The 18,718-nt window shown below is 46.0% G+C and overlaps 1 protein-coding gene across 4 annotated transcripts in view; it reads left to right on the plus strand.

Moving 5' to 3' along the window:
* Positions 1-18,718, plus strand: part of IRAG1 (inositol 1,4,5-triphosphate receptor associated 1) — a 122,393-nt gene extending 103,675 nt beyond the window's left edge. For 3 of the 4 annotated variants that reach the window (XM_012755811.2, XM_076002181.1, XM_012755814.2), the window contains exons 17-20: positions 1,025-1,089; positions 9,520-9,639; positions 10,914-11,048; positions 15,236-18,718. In XM_012755811.2, coding sequence (XP_012611265.2) covers positions 1,025-1,089; positions 9,520-9,639; positions 10,914-11,048; positions 15,236-15,479 — 564 coding nt within the window. In that variant the 3' untranslated portion in view covers positions 15,480-18,718. The remainder of the gene's footprint in view (positions 1-1,024; positions 1,090-9,519; positions 9,640-10,913; positions 11,049-15,235) is intronic. The other variant, XM_012755812.2, reaches the window with a different exon arrangement.

Raw genomic sequence — 18,718 nt, forward strand, 5'->3', positions numbered from 1 at the left:
CAATTCCTATATATTTTCTAAATCCCAGGTCTTTGTGTATCTGGTTAATTCTATCTAAATCTTTTCTAACTCTTTCTTCAGTGGTTTTTCTGTTCCCTATGACCAGCACTACCCTATAAAGAAACATTTGATTGCATAAGCAATTGGTAAGGTAGATTCAAGCTCTGTTGTTGCATCAATAGGTAGCATTCACCTCTTCCTGCCTCAAGCTTTTCAGTCATCTATGAAATCAACCTAAATTCCCAAATTACCTGCTAAAACAAAGCAACCTAAAAAAAAAATTGTTTTAAGGAGGTTGGAGAGGCCTGGTTAGTGTGTTTTAACAGACATAGTTCCCATGCTTTACCTAAATGCATAAATGTTTCCAAATATATATTCCTTTAGACCAGGGCAATATGTTAAAATCATGCAGGGTGGATCAGGACTTCTTAAGAGTCTCCCTCAGGTGACTCAAATGTGCAGCCAGAATTAAGAACCATTGCTTACGCCAAAACCATTGCCACAGAACCATGTGGAAATCCTGGGGGATTTATTATAAAGAAATTTCTGATGTCTTGAGCTTTTAGTAACAGCAGGCACCTCCTGAGAATTATTCTTGGAGCCGTGGGTCTAGGGGCAGTGATGGGCTCCTGTGGCTCTATCCTGGGGAACTCAGGACGCACATGGCAGGAGGCCTGCTGGTGTTCTATCGCAGTTGGTAAACGGGACAGGAAAACTGATGGCTCCACTCCACAATGGAGCCTCAGATGTAAACTCTTCGCTTGGCTCAGGGAGACTTAGAAGGAGAAAAGGAAAAGGAGCAAGTCGGGAAGGGCCCGGAGGGAAGGAACACTGAGGAAAGGAGCACAGGGAGGGCCCCAGGAAAAAGGCCGATGCCTGGGCTCGGAGGCAGATTGGAAAGCGCTGGGGAGCGAGGAGGGGAAGAGGAGGAGTGGGCAGCCCCTCCCTGCATCATCCAAGACCCAGGGACTCTGGCTTCTTCCTCCCATAGCTCATCCTCCATTCTGTCTTGTTTTCTATTCAGTCGGAATCAACCAATGGGAAAGGCAGCCTACCTGTCACTTCAGCGCTGCCTGCACTTTTGGAAAAGTAAGTTTATCCATTTTCCTCTTACCTTTGTGGATGTCTAAGGAAAATTTCCCCAATTCAGCCTCCTTCCTCCTATCTTCACCCCCAAAATGTAATAGAAAGTGAATTAAATCTTAGGGGAGATGAGTGGGACTCTGAGACCCACAGATACTTCAGACACAGATTGCAAAATTCTGGGACCAAGAAAATACTATGGCTGAGGCCACATGTACCCAATCTAAGAAGAGCCCAGAGGAGACAGAAGCCTTCTCCTTTGGTTGGGATTCTTTGAGCTATGTATACAAGAAAACCCCAACACAGTGGGGCTTAAGTAGTAAGTCCAGAGGTGGGGCTGCCCCAGGCATGGCACAGGAGGGCTCTGGCTCAGCCTCTGTACAGACCCCTCGCCTCTGGCCACTTTGTCATCAGGCTTGTGGCAATGGCTGCTAGTTCCAGGTATCCTCTCAAGATAGGAAAATATCTAGAGGAAGAAAGGGATCATTTCTTCCCATATTTCTTTCTTAAGAATGAACCCAGAGGCCTTTCACCCATCTTCCCTCTTATCTCATTGGCAAATCTGCAACATGGTCCCTTTGTAGACAGGCTTTGGGAATGGGATTGTCATTGTGGGCTTAAGCTGTCCCCTGAAGTTGAGGAGAGGGTCAGTGTTGTATGAAGCAAAATGACTCCGTAAAAAAGAGTAAGTTCCTGAACAAAATGATGTGGCTGTTAGAAACTAGGAAGGAAGTATTGGATTGGCAGCCAACAGCGTCTGCTATGCCTAACTTTTCTAGGCATCTATGCAATTTGCAGGTCTTTTCATCCTCAGCCAGAGCAAGGCAGGCTGTTTCTGTGCACTCAGGGGAGTTTATAACTCACTTTTCAAATTCCTTCATTTGCTTGCTGGAAAACATCTGGATCACAGCTGCCACCTCTCAGAACTTTCCACTTGTGTCTTTCCTCACTTGGTAGAACATACACCTTATTCTTTCTTCTTCTGTGCCTTGAGACAGCTTCAGTCCTTCATCTTTCATTGTTTTTAGGAAAGCTTTGCTGGACCTGGCAGGGAATGTGTATGTTGGACCCTTTTTGGTACAGACAAGCTCCCAAACACCCCACCTCTAGACTCAGCCTGTTTTCCTCACCTCTCATTATGCAACCACCAACTTATCACTCAGGATCTGTCCCATGTTAGTCTTATTTGCCCAGCATTTCCTCCCTTTTCCACCTTACCCCCCATCAGCTTACAGATCCTTCATATCAGGGAGGGTGGACACTTGTGCTCTCTCCCTCCCTCCCTCCTCTCCTTCCCTCCTCCACCAGATCACTACAGGGAAACTGTAAAGGGGTGATAAATTAACCATGTGGGACTAACCAAGATTGCAGAACCTTACCAAGTCCTTAGAATCACAGTGCCTAGCCCATGATCTTTGATGCTCTCCAGAAATGGTCACTTGACCCTTTGAGAAGCTCACTAAAATTCTCCCTGCCAACCCTCCCTTTGGGTGCACCAATCCCTACTTCAGAGGACTCATACCAAGACCCCATTCCTAACTCTAGGCCTGCAGAGCCATTCAAAGCAGCGGGTCTATGTTCTTACTCTTCCCAACAGACTCTAATCATGACAGAACAGGGCCTGAGCTCTGTAGAACTAGTGCCAGGCCAGTGGAGAACTGTCTGAGTCAGTGGGCTCATCAAGAACATGAGCTAGTCTTGGCAGGAGTAACTGAAGCACAAGGCTGGGAATAACAGGCAGAAGCCTAGAATCTGGAATGTCAACAAGTGAGGATGGATGGTGGTATCATCTTGTCAAGAGTCTAGAACCTGGAGATATAGGGATAGAGTGAGGATCAAGGCAGTACAAGCAAGAGGTTCCCAGGAAGATGTCTGTGGCTCCCCTGCAGGGCTGACGTGGACCCTGCCATTGCCGTGCTGGGGCTGACTCACTGTCAGGAACACACCACATGAGAATGGCTGCAAAGAGGAGAGAAAGTAATCAAAAGAGCAAGGATTCAGTATGAACCACAGCCTCTCTCTGATTTCTAAAAGATACTAAGTGATTTCTATCGAATTCATGAAACTAGAGACATTTAGTAGATTCTCCAAAGACTAACAATGAGATAATTTAGGGGTAAAAATGAATTCATGTCTTCTGTTCTATATACAAATACAATAAATTCTAGCTGCCCTATCCATATTGCTAAAGAGAAATAATATTATTATTTTTAATTTTAATTTTATTTTATTATTTAAATTTTTTTAAATTTTGTAGAGATGGGGTCTCACTCTTGCCCAGGCTGGTCTCAAACTCCTGGGCTCAAGCAATCTTCCCACCTTGGCCTCCCAAAATCCTAGGATTACAGGCGTGAGCCATGGCACCTAGCCATGTTGTATTATAATTTAATATACAGTGCTTTCCAGATTGCTGTATTCAGTTTCACATCAAAATGATTTTACATTTCCTAAGCTCACAGTGACTAAGCAGGAAGGACATTGGCTAAGTACAGGATGAGAAGATCAAATAGCCTGTGGCTAATTCACAAGCTAATACTTATGAGCTGACTGCACTGCCCAGTGTGATTCGAGAGAATTCTGAGCCTTGCTGTTGTAGGTCATTTCATAATGAATGGATCTTCACTCAACAAGGGTCTGGAAACTTGTAGACTTAAAGAAACAAATCAGTGGAGAGTGATACTTAAAGTTAGTCTTAAAGATTAAAACAGAACAAAGCTCAAGAGCAGTTCCACAAATAGGAAGAACTATATATTTGCAGTCTTTTATTCTTTCATTCTTTCAATAATTAATCACCAAGGGCCAGGCACCTAGAATGTACTGAAGGAACTCACCATCTAGTGGAAAAGACAGATGGGAAACAGCCCATTATGGTACAACATGATGGGCGATATCTTAAGGGAGCACAGGTTGCTAAGGAAACAACACACAAGAAAATGAGCACCTGACCCAGTTTTGGAATAGGGTAGGGGGAAGAAGAGGCTAAGAAATTATTTCCCCCAGGAACCTACTTTTAATATAGGTTATATAACCCTGACGGTTATATAATTAACCAGGCAAACAGGAGTTTAGCAACATTCTAGTCTCTTAGGCAACAAAGCGTGGAGTATGCAAGGAATGGGGACAGTGACGATGACAATGATGATCATGATAATTACTATCATTATTTACTGCCCACTCACTTTATGCCAAGTGCTTTACTAATTGCTTTGCATTAAGAATCTCACCGAATCCTCACAATAATCCCATGAAATAGATATGTTACTAATATCCCTGTTTTGTGGATCAGGAAACTGAAGCTCAGAGAAATTGTCACTTGCCTGAGATGTTACACAGCTAACAGATAGCAGAGCTCATGCTCCTAACCTTTAAATAGACCCTCCACCCGAAAGAACAGGAAGGAGTTCAGTGTGGCTACAGAGAAGAGGATGGATTTAAGAGCTATTTTCTCAAGAGCCTGGTGACTGGGCACCGAGTGGCGTGGGAGACGGGGCGTGGGAGGAGCGATTCACTGAGGGGGGGTTGCAGCAGAGCCAGGACGTGGGTGGTGCACAGGGTAAGTTTCATTAAATGGGCCATTATACTGATGTATCACAGAGAAATTTTAACTATAATCCCTTTTGACACTTTTGAAGTAGCCAGGGTAAATTACTTATAGATTTTATATGACATTACATTTGTACAGTAAGCAATTCCCCTTTGCTGAAGTGAGTTATCCCCGAGGAAACTCTTAGTGGACACAAGATATCTGTGTAACAGGGAGTAAGGAACATCCTCCAGCTCAGGTTCCCTGGGCCGGGCTTGTCAGAGGGACCCGTGGCAGTGGGGGTGACAGAAGCATTGCTGAGCCCAAGAAGGTAAGATATGGCCACTGGGAAGGATGGTCGTCACTTTCAAATATTGTCTGCCACGTGGGAAAAATTGAATCTAATTCATCTTGACTACATAGCCCTGCACGTTACTGGGAGCTGAGCACATGACAAATATTTTTGACCTGGTAGACATGTGAGAACAATGAGGCTCGTTTTAATAAATTATCTCAGAAAGAAAGCACAGCACGTAGGATTTCAGGATGGGAACAGATGCCAAGATCTGTGAGCATTTGGCCTGGAAGTCCCTGGGGTGGCACAGGCTGTGCTCAGCTCCAGTGTGCAGCCATGAATACAGATTCCTGTAGCCCAACCCAACACTGGGTTCTCAGGAAGAGCTATTTACAGGGAGGACCTGCCCATTTTACAAGAATCATAGGCAGGGTCTGGCTAGGTCATAGTGAAATCAGTGCAACTCACCAAACAATTAAAGGCATCTACTGTGTGCCAGGCACCATTCTGACCCAAACACAGTCTCCCCGCTGTGATCACAGTCACATAGAGTATGGGCAGGCATCTAACACATAAAAACGCCCTCTCTGTGAGTCCCGTTGTAACAGAGGCACAGAGACAGCTTAGAGGGAGGGAGAGATCCATTTTAACCAGAGGGCATGGGAGAGGGGAGAATATCAGTAAAGGTTTCATAGAGAAGGAAGTATTTGAGCTAAGTCTTAAAGATGCATAGGGAGAGCTTCCAGGTAGCTGGAGAAGATATTTAGGGAACTATAATAAGCTCCGTCTGGAGGTCAGGAGAGAATAGCAAACATTTTTATTTCCACTTCCCAGCCTACCCCCCATATTCAACAAAGCCCCTCCCAGCCACCTCACTCTAGACAAGAAGCCTTGAAAAGAAGGGCAGGTTTGTGGGCCATTGTCCAGCCACACAGAGGGAATGGCTTCACTTAGCAGGTGCCTTGGAACGCTGCACACCACTCAGAGCTCCAGGAAAAGACCTCCATTGAAAGATAAAATTCAAAGAGCCTTGGAAAGAGAATCTTGACATTAAAAGACCAAGATGGGAGTTCCAGAACCAAAAATGAGAATTTAAACAAGTCACTTAATCAACCTGAGCTTGGGTTTCTTATCCGTCAAGTAGGATAATCCCCCAAGTGGGTGGCAGATAGTGCAGTCAAAAGTACGGGGGATGTCAGTCTACAGAGGGTCAAATTTGAGCTCACAGGAGGGGAAAGGGCATTTATTGAAACCTTAAAATCTGTACCCCCATAATATGCCGAAAGAAAAAAAAATTGAGCTTACCACACTCTAGTTATTTAACCTCTCTGAGCCTTGGTTTCCTCACCTGTCAAACTGAGAACAATAATATCTTATTGGATCATTTGTGAGTCTTAAGTGAGATCTTAGAGCCTGATATGTAGGTTACCTTGGGCATCAGGGTAGCTCATCTTATCATTGGGAAGATCAAGTGAGAGAGGCATGTGAAAGCCTCACAGGGGAGTTGAAATGGACGGAAGACCCACACGTAAAAGAGTCTGTGAAATGAACTTCCTGGCTCTATTAGGGAAAGGTTTAGTCTCTAGAGAGCAGTGACCCAAAGACAGTGAAAGTTTTGTTTACAGTCACTTGGTCAGCAGAACTCTAAGGCCCGTGAGTGTGTTATGGCACACAACAGACATGCACCTGAGAAACTTACTAAAGTAATTGTATGAAAATTTAATGTAATTTTACCATACTTTAAACTAGTTTGCATTTGGGGTTCCTCTGACTCTGAAGCATCATAGTAACGTATAACAATTCTCCCTTGAAGATAGAAACAACTACCTGGTAATTTATCAGCTTGGATAAGTTTGGAGGAAGCTCAGATTGCTCCCAAAATTTACTAATTAATTTACTACACAGCAATAAGAGTAATAATAATAATATAAATAACTTGTTGAGTACTGTGCTCCAGAAAGTTGACATTTCTTCATTCTTACACCACCACCATCAGGTACATATTATTACACTACCCCCATTTTACAGTTGGGGAATCTGAAGTTCAGGAAGGTTGAGTAGTTTGTAGGTGTTGGAGCTGGGGTTTGAATCCAAGTTTGTCTCAGGCAGGTTCTTTTCCTCTATACCAGGGGCCCCCAACCTATGGTGTATTGTATAATTATTTCATTATATATTACAATGTAATAATAGAAATAAAGTGCACAATAAATGTAATGTGCTTGAATCATCCTGAAACCATCCCCCATCCACACACGTAGTCTATGGAAAAATTGTCTTCCATGAAAATGGTCCCTGGTGCAAAAAGGTTGAGGACTGCAGCTCTATACCACACTGTCCTCCCTCATGTATGTTTAACATACTAAGGAGCCTCTAAGGTTGACGGCTGTGGATAAATTAAAGGTTTGATACCAATATTTTATTTTTGATATAGAAAAAAGTACTGCTTTCCTCGTCCTTGGCTGTGGCTGTGTTTTTCTCCTCTTGCTCCAGTCGTTTGGATAAATAGGAAACTGCACATTAGGCAAGTGCACATTCTAAGGTCACATAGAAGGGAGTGGATAATGTAATTTGCAAGAGGAGAAATGTTATGAATAGCTGGTATTTTTAGAGCGTTATCTTTCTTGTTCACAATGGGTTTTGGTTCCCAGCCTGATGAAATGTAAATTTTACAAGGTCTAAGGAAAACTTAGAGATGGGAAACTGATGCCAAGAGCGAGGAGAAGACACAAGGCTCGCTCATAAGGCCCCTGGAGAGGTGGGGGCTAGGGGGGCTGGCAGCTGTGATCTCTCAGAGTCCTGGCTGGAAAGCGCCGCTCACAGCTTTGCCGTGTTTGAGGGCGCCGCCATGGCGACACCGCGCTGGCTGGGATTCTGGACGCCCAGGTGGGCCGCAGGGGCCTTCCTTTAGCACTGGCGAGCCACGCCTCGGATCAGCGCCCAGCACTGCCCACCATCCTGCTCTGACTTTCCAGTATGTTTGTTTTCCTGCCTTCCTACCGACTTTCCTCGAACCTTCCTCAGCCCCTCGGCCTTTCCCTCTGGGCAGGTGACCGTGCCTTCCACCTCACAGAGAAAGCTTAGGCTCCCATTCAGATGGGAGCCTTCTCATCTTCCTTCACCAGACACCCAGCACACTGTGTTCATCCTCCTCTGCCCTTAGTTAAAGCAGGAGAGGTTTCTCTGCCTTTGCTCAGTCTGTCCCTGTGTCTCTTTTCAAAGACTTTTTTCTTTTGGTCGTGCCTTCCTCTCTTCCCCTCTGCTGGATCTTTTCTATCCACGTTCAAGTGTGTTTCTTCCTTGGCCCACTTCCTAAGTGTGCGTTCCCTCCAACACACTCAAATATGTCCCCTCCTGCTCAGATGACTGTGTCCCCCGTTCTTCACCAGGCCCACTCCAGTCTGGCCTTGGATCCCCCGTTCCATCAAGCGCTCCTCGACCTCCACATCATCCAATCTAATGGTCACTCTGTACCCACCGACTCAGGCTCTCACAAGCATGTGACATAGTTACCCCTGCCTGACCTGCTCTCCTCTCCTGGCTCCCAGGACTCCACACTCTCCTGGTTTTCCTCTGACCTCTCCGGCTGCTACTGCTCAGCTTCCTCTGTAGGCCCCTTCTTTTCCACCTGAGCCAGGTGTGGAGATATTCATGGCTTGGTCCTGGGTCGTCTTCTTGCCTTTCCTTATATTACCTCACTAGGTGATCTTATCCATCCCCCTGGCTTTAAATATCACCTGTATTCTGATGATGCCAAGTTAACATCTCCAGCCCGGAGCCCTTCTCTGACTCACTTTGGCATACCCAACTGTCTACTTGACATTTCCACTTGGATAGCTCACAGGGATCACACATGTTCCTTTATCCAAAGGTTAACTCTGCCCCTGCCTCTTGCAGTTCCTCAAATAGTCCAGCACCTTTTGTTTCCCAGCACCTTTACACGACCTGTATCCTCTACCTGGAATGTTCTTTCCTCTGCAGTGGATACGGCCGACTTCTCGTCTCTCAGGTCTGAGCTTCAATTTCAGCTCCTCAGAGAGGCCTTTTCTGACCATTAACTATAAACACATTCCCCCCTTTTTATTTTCTGTCACTACACAGAATTTTTTCTTTCATACCAGTTATCATAATTTGAAATTAATTATATATTTTTTTCTTTTTGTTGGCTTTTTCTTCTGCTAAGCTCTACGTTGGCAAAAACCATCTCTTTATTTTTCAGTGTGTCCCCAGGGCATTGCAGTATGCCTGTGACTTAGTCATACTCAGTAGATATTTGAGAGAGTGAGTAAGCTCCTCAGACCAAAGATGGACTGCAGGCATGGAATGACCTGGGCGCTCCCACACACAACACCTCCTGGAATAAGGAGAAAGGTGGATTTGGGGGCGCAAGGAGAAGGGAAGGGGAGCCAAGGCAATGTTTAGCAGTCTAGGGGAGGATTCATGGACTAGGGCCTTTATAAAATCTTGTCTCAGGGTAGAAGAATTGAAAAAAAATCTGAAAGATACTGAAAGAACCTGAGTTTCCTCATTTCTAATCAGGAATCAGGCCAAAGACATGGTTTTGTTTTCAGACACTCAACCTTTCTCTGAAACAATGCCCTGTACTTCCTCTTCTCACTAGTGGAAAGACAAACGGGGACCCGGATTGTGAGGCCCCTGCGCCCGTGCCAGCCCCGAGCTGTCTGGAGGAGGTTAGTCAGGAGACCAAGGCCAGGATGGAGGAAGAAGCCTTCAACAAGGGGTGAGTTACCTCGGCCACCCTGAGGGCACTTGGCAGGTCGCAGAAGACACCTCCCCACGGGCCTTTCCTGTTTCTTAGAGTCTTTAGGGAAGCAACCAGCGGCCCCCGGACCTCCTCGCCTTGGGAGGGAACTACGTAGGAAAGAGCAAGACTGTTCCACAGGAAGGACAGAGGAAGCAGGGCCAGAGGGTGTGGTTACTAGACCACCTTCTTTTTAGGCAGAAAGCCACCAGAATGGTCTGGAAGTCAGGGGCCCCTGGGTGGGTTCCTCTTGGTGGTGTCTAAGGCTTCCTGACACATGGTCAGCACAGTCCTGTTGCTGCCAGCAATGCCCAGGAGCAGCTGCAGCCCTGCTTCCCAAAACTGCTCTCGTCACCCCTTCCTCCTATAAGCTGAGTCCCTTCGACTGCCAACTGTCTCCTACTCCATTTGAGCTTCAGGAGCACCTATGGCCAGTTGTCAGCTCCTGGAGGGAGAGAGTCCTGAGCAGGGCCCAAGCCTCAAGGTGTAGAGAGTCACCCCCGACCAGGCATGGCACGCAGAGTTTCTCCTGTCCCCGCAGCTCATGAGGGAGATGCAGCTCCCCGCCGACACAGAACCTGTGGGCTTCTGTGTGGCAGTCACACACACAGCAGTGGGTTTGCCCCAGCCAGCCGGCTGGTCTTGAACACTCAGCTGTAGGACAAGTGAGGCAGAGTATGTTCAGGGTAATGTTGATCCTGAGAGGAGGAAACCAGAAAGGTTCCTCTTGGAAAGCCTGTCTTTTCCCCCACAACTGTGCTCTGTCCTCAGAATGCACAGGGAGTGGACTCTTCCACTGGCTTTGTACACATTTACTGAGTACCTCTTTAGCTCAAGCTGTGTGCCTGGCATTTCCAAAAAAATGTTTCAATGCCCTGTGAAATGGGTGTTATCCTCTCTGTTCTATAGATAAGAAGCTGAAGCTGCAAGGTTACATGGGGAACACGTGCAATCTTGTCCCTACAGAATGTTCTATGGGATAAGAACCCAGTCAGGAGACCCCCCACCCACATTTTTTCCCTATCAGTTTTGTCACTCTGTCACATAAACAGGAAGGATGACTGAGGAGTGAGGGGAAATGGTACTGACATGAGCTGCCTTGGGAGTCAGCGGAGCTTCCCAGCTTTTTCCTGTTGTGTGGAACCACAGGAAGTGGGTGATTATTGGAGGTGCTCAGTGCTCTCCCCTAGGAACTCAGGAAAGAATCCTCCTCATCTGGCCTTTTCAGACAATTGTTCCTTTTTGCTCTCCAGATACCAGGAAGGTCTGAAGAAGACCAAAGAACTTCAAGACCTGAAGGAGGAGGAGGAAGAACAAAAGAGTGAGAGTCCTGAGGAACCTGAAGAGGTAGAAGAAATCGAGGAAGAAGAAAAGGACCAGAGAAGCAGGTGGGAAGCCTGTGTTTGGAGCCCTTGCTGACATGGATTACAATTCATTTAATTATTCAATTGCACAAAATCCCTGGAAATACCAGTCCAGGGCAGCAGTGGGTATGAGTGAGTAGCCAACAGAAACCCAAGGGGCACTCATGTTGGGGAGCAGGTAGAGGAAATCCCAAAGAGTCAAAATAGCTAAAATGGGACATTTGCAGGAGTCAAGGGGTCAGAGGTAGTCATGGGAAGGGCAGGTAGCAATCAAGAGCTCTCAGGGGCTGAGAAAGGGTGACGGACCCTGAGTGGAGTCCCTCCCAGCCCAACCATGGTTAACTCGTTTCCCAGCCATCCCCATGCAAGGGCCAAGCTCAAGGGAGCTGGCCTGCAACCCTCATGGGGGTTCCTTACAAGGACAGGGGCAGAGAGAACACATGGAGGGGGGGCTCAGCTCAGTGGCAAAGTCGAGTCTCCAACAGGTCCCTCCCATTGGTCAGGTCCCTCCCTGACCAATCAAGCTGGGTCATCCAGACAGTGTCTTCACTTTGGATACTTGCATTTTTCTTCTAAAATACTTTATATTTCAAGTAGATTTTCCCCTAAATTGGTGTGGGGGGGATATAACGTGTAGATAAACAGAATATAGATCCTGCATCCTGTCCCACGTGGTTCTTACCTGGCTTTTAGGATTCAGAATATTAGAAATAACCTCATCTAGTTCCAGGGCACTCCAAGCAATGAGTAATGATGGGAATGAGGGCTCAACTCCACCAGGCCTGAATCAGCCTATAGAAGTACAAGCTAAGGAACAGAATAAACTAGTGCCTATAGAAGAGGTGTCCTCTGCCCTATAGAGGCAATGACCACAGCAACGTCCTGGATTTTCAGGACAGCCTCAATTTCATATATTCAGCCCTGTTGTTTCTATTAGTGCATTCAAACCATTGGTCTTGAATTTTGATTTTTTAAAAATGTAGTTGTAGCAACGTTGGAACACTTCACCAAAATCTTTGTTTTTAGACCTCTGGGCTATTTTGGGGTCCAGGGCAGCTCCAGACAAAATGATTAATTATCTAATCAGCTGCTGAACCTGAGACAGGGGATGTGTCTGTGCCTCATTGCTGGCAAACTCTTGAAGCCACATGCATGCAATGAATAAGGTAACAAAGTGGAGATCAGAGGCAAGATGGATGGGCTTCCATGTATGGAGGTGCTACCAACAGAGCCCAGTTGGTGAAGGTTCAACTGAAATGAGAGGTCTCAGCCTGCACCAGGAGCTGTCAGGAGAGCTGGGGAAAATGCTTCACCATTGGAAACAAACTTGTGCTAATGTACACTACCTCCCCATGAAAGAACCTCTAAGTTTAACAATGAAAGCACAATGTTTGCTCCAAATAGCTGAACACTGTTCTCCTTAGGTCTCACCTCCCTCTTGGGGGTCCTCTGCTTTTATTCCTCAGGGCACCACATTGCCTTGCTCACCTTTAATGCAATCAAGCCCAAGCCTGGACAAAAGCCCTTCCTTTGGCACCCTGAATATAGCTGAGACAGGCTGGAATTCTAACACTTCCAAACACTGAGAAAGAACAAAGGAGAAATAAACAGAGTACATGGAATATAAACAGTCTGATTTATAAAGCACAAAGCCTTATCTAGCTAATTTGATCACAGCCAATTGGCAGTTCCCTCCCATTTTGTGAAACCCCATGGAAATAAGGCTTTGCCTGGGTCCCTTTCTGTCCAGCTCCTGGTCAGCAGTGCATGGCAATGGCTGCCTATAGCCTCTGCCACCTGCAAGAGAGTCCTCGGTCTGTCTCCCAACCTTTGCTTCCTCTCGGATTCACTTTTTGGTGTTGAGAACGTGCCTGTACCTCAGGTGATGGATACCAGGCCTGAGCACAGCTCGCAGAAGGGTCCTCATCCTTCAGCACAGGGGTGTAGCTTCACCTTTTCAAGCCCAGAGGCCTCATCTTCTCCTTCAGGACTGACATTGCTATTAGGTAAACTGCCCGCTCATGGCCTTAGGAGCCCTTCGTCACCTGCAACCCAAGCCAAACTGGCCCCAGGAGCTGTTGTCTTCAATGCCAGGCAATCCTCACCAATACCTGGGTCCTTTAGACACACCGTTGCCTGCAGGCACTTGCACTCAAACACAATTCCCCGTGAAATGTTGGCACCTCACTAACAAGCAAGGTCCAAAGTTATTATTTAGTGCATTTTAAAAACACTGTGCTAAGCCCAGCAGCTGGCCAATTATAAAAGAGATTTAATATCAAACACTAAAGTCTTTTTGTCTGAATTTTTTCTCTATTATGTATAATAATGTTGGAAATATTGCTCTCTGAAGGATCAGCTTAAATGAACTTTGGGTGAATTAACCCAATATCTTAACCATATTAAATGGAGAGTGCAGTCTTCTGACATTGATGTAATACATTGACAAAACAGTACTCATAAGGTGCAACAGACATTTTTTCTTTCATTGCCTTTTCAAATCTACTCTGTGGCATTAAGACCATATTTACACAGGTCCTTTACTTTCCCAATAACTCTCAGAAAACCGATGTTTACTTGTAACAACCAAAAATGGACATCTTAAGGATGTCTATTTCTATTTCTAACCTCTTTCATGGGCCAGCTATGGGTGATCAGCTAAGGTCACAAAAGCAGGTCTTGACCTCTGCCCTTGGAGCCCCACTTAAGAATGGGTTTAGGGTGGGATCCTCCCCATTTTGGCAGCTTCTTTTGGAGCATGGGAATAGAGCCCAAAAGAAAGACTCCATTTTGATATCCGATTATATCTAATTGGAATCCACAGGATCTAAACGGGGCTGAAAGGAGATGTGCTTCCATCTCCAAGCCCTCCCTTCCCAGCAGTTGTGAAAAGAGCCAATGATTTCCACATCAGCTAATGCGTTCATTTTTTTCCTTCACTTAATTTTGCCTGAAATGATCTGATGGGGTTCCCACAGGGAAAAGAAACGTGGTGTTCCCTCATCATCCGGCCTCATCATCCGAGGCAGGCACTCTGAGCATCCAATCCCTCTCTAAGAAGGGTGTTTGTTGAGTGTTTCCACCCATTGCAAGCCATCCCTTTTCTACGAGCTGTGAGCCAGAGCTCTCTGCTTCTCAGCAAATGGCCTGTGTATCGCAGTGTCTGTGTGAGCTGCAGGATCTTCAGAAAGCCCCCTGTCACTCTCCCCACCTCCTTAGTTTGGCAATCCTCAGTATTCTTGGTTTTATTTATTTTTTCCTTTTTTAAAAAATTATTGATCTGGGATTAAAACAGGAGGAAATTCTTGCACAGGAGGAGAGCTTAGAGAAGGTGTCCAGGGCTTCCCCAGACTCCTCGAAGCAGGCTGCCTGACCAGATGTCTTTCACTGTGCCATGGAGAGACAGGGCAAGCTGAAAGGCATTCGGGAAGGAAGCAAGAGGGAAAGGTGGAAAAATGGAGAGGAAGAGAGGTAAAAAGGAGAAAGAGATGGAAAGGAAGGAGGGAAGAGAGAAAGGGAATGAAGGAAGGCAAGAGTGAGGAGGAGGGAGCAATTAGAGAACAAATGTCAGTGAGGTTGAGAAAGCATCTTGAAAAAGCCACCGAGAGCTCGCTAGAGGCTACTAGTCATCTGGTCGCCCTTGGGGTGGTTTGGAGTGAGCTGTTCAGGTTGATCTGATCCTTTGTTGTTAATCACTGGACACCAAGCTTCTGAGAGTTTAGCACTGTCCTTCTGCTCTGACACAGATGTGGGACTGAGAATGACGACTTATGCATTTGAGCACTGAGGCAGGGGGCAGGTCAGTACTTGGAGCTGATCACTAGTGCAGCTAAGTGCTGAAAAGATCCATGGGAGTATAGATCAGCCAACCTTGTACCCTGGGGCGTGGGAGAATACAGAGATCAGTAATCATACCGTGAATAGAGTCGGGCATGTGTGGATGGATAAGCAATCAAGTAAACAGAGTGATCTAGACCAAGTGGCTCCCAACATCAAGGCTATGGACTGGTGGCATCAAAGTCACCTGGGAAAACTTAACAATTAATTCCTAGACCATAATGCTGGAAATTCTCATTTATAAGCTTAGGGTATCTTGAATGATTGCTGCCAAGTGATTCTCTGCACAGCACAGACAGAGAAAGAACTATGGGTCTGGGCATCACATGTGTGCCCAATATACTAAACTCTCCACCTATTTTTCTCATTGACAGCAAACTTGAAGAATTGGTCCATTTCTTACACGTCCTGTATCCCAAACTGTGTCAGCACTGGCAAGTGATCTGGGTGATGGCTGCAGTGATGCTGGTCTTGACTGTTGTGCTGGGGCTCTACAATTCCTATAACTCTTGTGTGGAGCAGGCTGATGGGCCCCTTGGAAGATCCACTTGCTCAGCAGCCCAGAGGGACTCCTGGTGGAGCTCAGGACTCCAGCATGAGCAGCCCACGGAGCAGTAGGAAGCCTGATACTTGGCCAATGTCCTGCTCTGGCATGCTCAGCCTGCCAGCCTGTCCCCAAGTATAGTGTCAGGCCCAGGTGTGGACATGTTGGTGCCTATCCCATCAGGAATGTGGGGTTCTTTCCACACTCAGCATTTCTGTGGGAGCTATTTACACACAGCGACTTGATGTTCTTGGAGGATCAACAAAACTGCCTGGGAAAGCATCCAGTGGATGAAGAAGTCACCTTCACCAGGAACTCTAACTGAAGGGAAGGTCTCCTGCCCCTAGCTCAGATGGCTAGGGAGAACTAAAACACCTTCACTGGAGGGGGTCAATAATAGGCTCACTCTCTCCTTTTTTCTCTCTGCAATTGGTTATAAGGAAGAACTATACATAATAACTAATATTGACCCTAAGGATCAGACCTGGAATTTGGAGTTGCAACATGAATATCTTCCCATTTCCTATCTCATTTTCAATGACTAGCATTCAATTTCCCCTTCTCCCTGTTGGAATCAGAGTTTCTTTTTGCATAAGCAGAAAAGATTTCTCCAAAAAAACTGTGTAGGCTGAATTTAGCTAAGTGCTTGAGATGAAATGGGAAGATGGGAATTACTGTGTATGCCTCTGTACACACACAACACACACATACACACAACACACATGTGCACAAAGCCAACGACCCGCCAAAAGTGTGCTGTGGGTATGTGCTCCAGATAAATAAGATGCATGTCGAGCCAACCCACAAGACTTTCACTAGGTGTGGGGCAGTCACCAGGCACCTGTTTAATGAGCTCTCCACATGGATTGAAGATGTTTGAAAAACACTGAAAACTCATGGCTTCAATGGCAAACTTGTTTGTCTCTATTTCAAATGCTGATTCTAAGCTGCTGTACAGCACGGTCTGTTTTCTATTTGTTTTCTCCCTTTGAAACCAGTTAACCTCTCAGGTGAACAAAGAGGAAAAGTGTGCTTTCAGCGTCAATCTGTACTCCGTGTGTGTGCCCACAGGCAAGGGTACAGTTGCACCTTAGTGCTTCATTTCTAAGGAAATTTCCAACCCAACTGTAAGCTTTGGAGCATTCCTAATTGTTTAGCATAAAAGTGAAAAAGCATTTCCAATCTCCAATTGGACTTCTCTCCTGACCTTTACAGCCACTGCCTTCATTCAGCCCTCATCAGTTTTGGGGGTGTTGGTTTCCATGTGGGTTTTGTTATAGTTGTTTTGCTTTTGGTTTTTTGTTACTGATATTGTTTGCTTTTGTTGCTGACACTCCTATAGAACTTACTTTGAACCAAGCACTGTTCTCAGTATTCTATAGTTATCAATTAATTTAGTCTTCAAGAAAAAGAAGAAAACTATGAGGTGGGTACTACTCTTCCCATTTTCAGATGAGGAAACTGAAGCACAAGCAGGATAAGAAACTTGCTAAGGACACCCAGCTAGTAAATCATGGGAGCTAGAACTCAAACCCAGGTAGGCTGGCTCCAGAGCTGTGCTCATTGCCTCTTCTGATGGTCTCCTACCTGGATGCCTTGCAGTCCAGTCCTCCTCCTCCATGTGGCCCTACAGCTACTCCATCTCTGGTTCCCAAACTAAATGGTTTCTCTTGCAGCTCAGGACCTCTATTCACTAGTTTTTCCTCCAGTACTTCTCTTCTGGTCACTCTTCAGGACCAAGTGCACAAATCATCCCTTCCATACAAGCTTTGATGACCTCCCTTCCCCATTCTCCACCATATATAACCTCCTCTGTGCTTTCCAGAATTTTCTAAATATTTTCGTTACTGACCTTTGCCTACAATATATCACAATAACCTATTTATCTGCATCCCCTGGCATTTTTCCTCAAAGACAAGAACTATGTCTTACCCATCTCTTGGGTAAGTGCCTAGCATGGCAGCTGATACTTGGGAGGGTGTCATTTTGTAACTGTCATTTTGATCAGTTACAGAGTGATCAAAAGAACAAGTGAACATTCAAGGTGGTGGAGAGCAGCCTGGGACAGCTAACAATTTGCGTGCTTCCCAGTACTAGCACCAATACCACCACCATCTTTCTTAGCGTATTTCTTAACCACAGCTTACTCTAATATTTCTCAGCCTATTCTGAGAGCAGGAATGAGGCCAGACTAGCAAGACCATTTACAAGCTCAAGGACTGGGCTCAATGCAATCTATCCCTTCAGAGAGACCCCCACCTTAAAGGATGTCCCACTTTAAAGCAGCATGTTTATTGAAGGAGAATCCTTTATAGTGGCCAAAAATGACTGTGAGAGGAGCCTATGCCAGGGTTGGCCCAGGATGTGCCATTAAGGTAAAGAGGTACAAAGCAGAGGGACTTTGGGGACATGGGTGAATGGTTGACCTGGCCTCTTTCAAGGGGTCCAGATACAACCAAAGGAGCTTTAGCTACATGAGGCCATCAGAGCCAAAGACGGGCTGCAAATGGAGTTCCAGAGAATGGCTGTGGGGCAGGTCTCTAGGTGGGCAATTTCCAGTCTCAGCCTCCGTTAAAGGAGGACCAGGCTGAGATGCCCTATTGTCCACTTGGCCACAGGTTCCCATCTTTTTTCCAGGTGAGTCAAAGGCCAGGAGAGCAGGTGTAGTGAGCAGATGCAGAGAGCTCCTGTACCTCCAGCCGCTCCACAGAAAGGCCTGCAGGAGTACTCCCGGGCACAGGCCCTCTCCTGCACTACTCCATTTGCAAGTAAAGGGAGGTCGAGGAAAAGGACATCTCCAAAAGGGAGCGAAAGAGTAGCCACATTTACAAGGCCATTGTTGAAAATGTGCTCATTGGTATGTCTTTGCTGGAAAGGAAAGATCAACCTGAAGCAGCTGAAGCTGCTGCCAAAGCAGTAGTGAAATGGAGAGAAACAGGTCGCATTTGTATATCCAACGGTGACATTGATCTGAAATAAAAGTTCCTCTCCAAATGCCTCTGAAGTCTCACATTTTTGCTTAGCCCTGGGAGTCTGGTTGCCTACCTTCCGTTACAGAGTGATGTGTTGTGCCATTGTTGACGTCACCCCCTAAAAGGACCTTCCCTTTCTGACTGCCACAAAGTGAAATGTGTTGCTCCCCGTGTACAACCTGACAGAGTAAATGGAGAGGGAGATGCTGGATTTGTGTATTACTGGCCACCAGTTCCCACTGTTATGAAGCCTCATGTGGGTGTGCTAGCATTGAATTGTAGAATGTCACATACCTGAGTTTGAAAATAAAAGCACATTTCCAAACCTTTGGCAGCTCGCC

The sequence above is a fragment of the Microcebus murinus genome, chromosome 4 (assembly GCF_040939455.1).
Source record: "Microcebus murinus isolate Inina chromosome 4, M.murinus_Inina_mat1.0, whole genome shotgun sequence".
Taxonomy (NCBI): Eukaryota; Metazoa; Chordata; class Mammalia; order Primates; family Cheirogaleidae; genus Microcebus; species Microcebus murinus.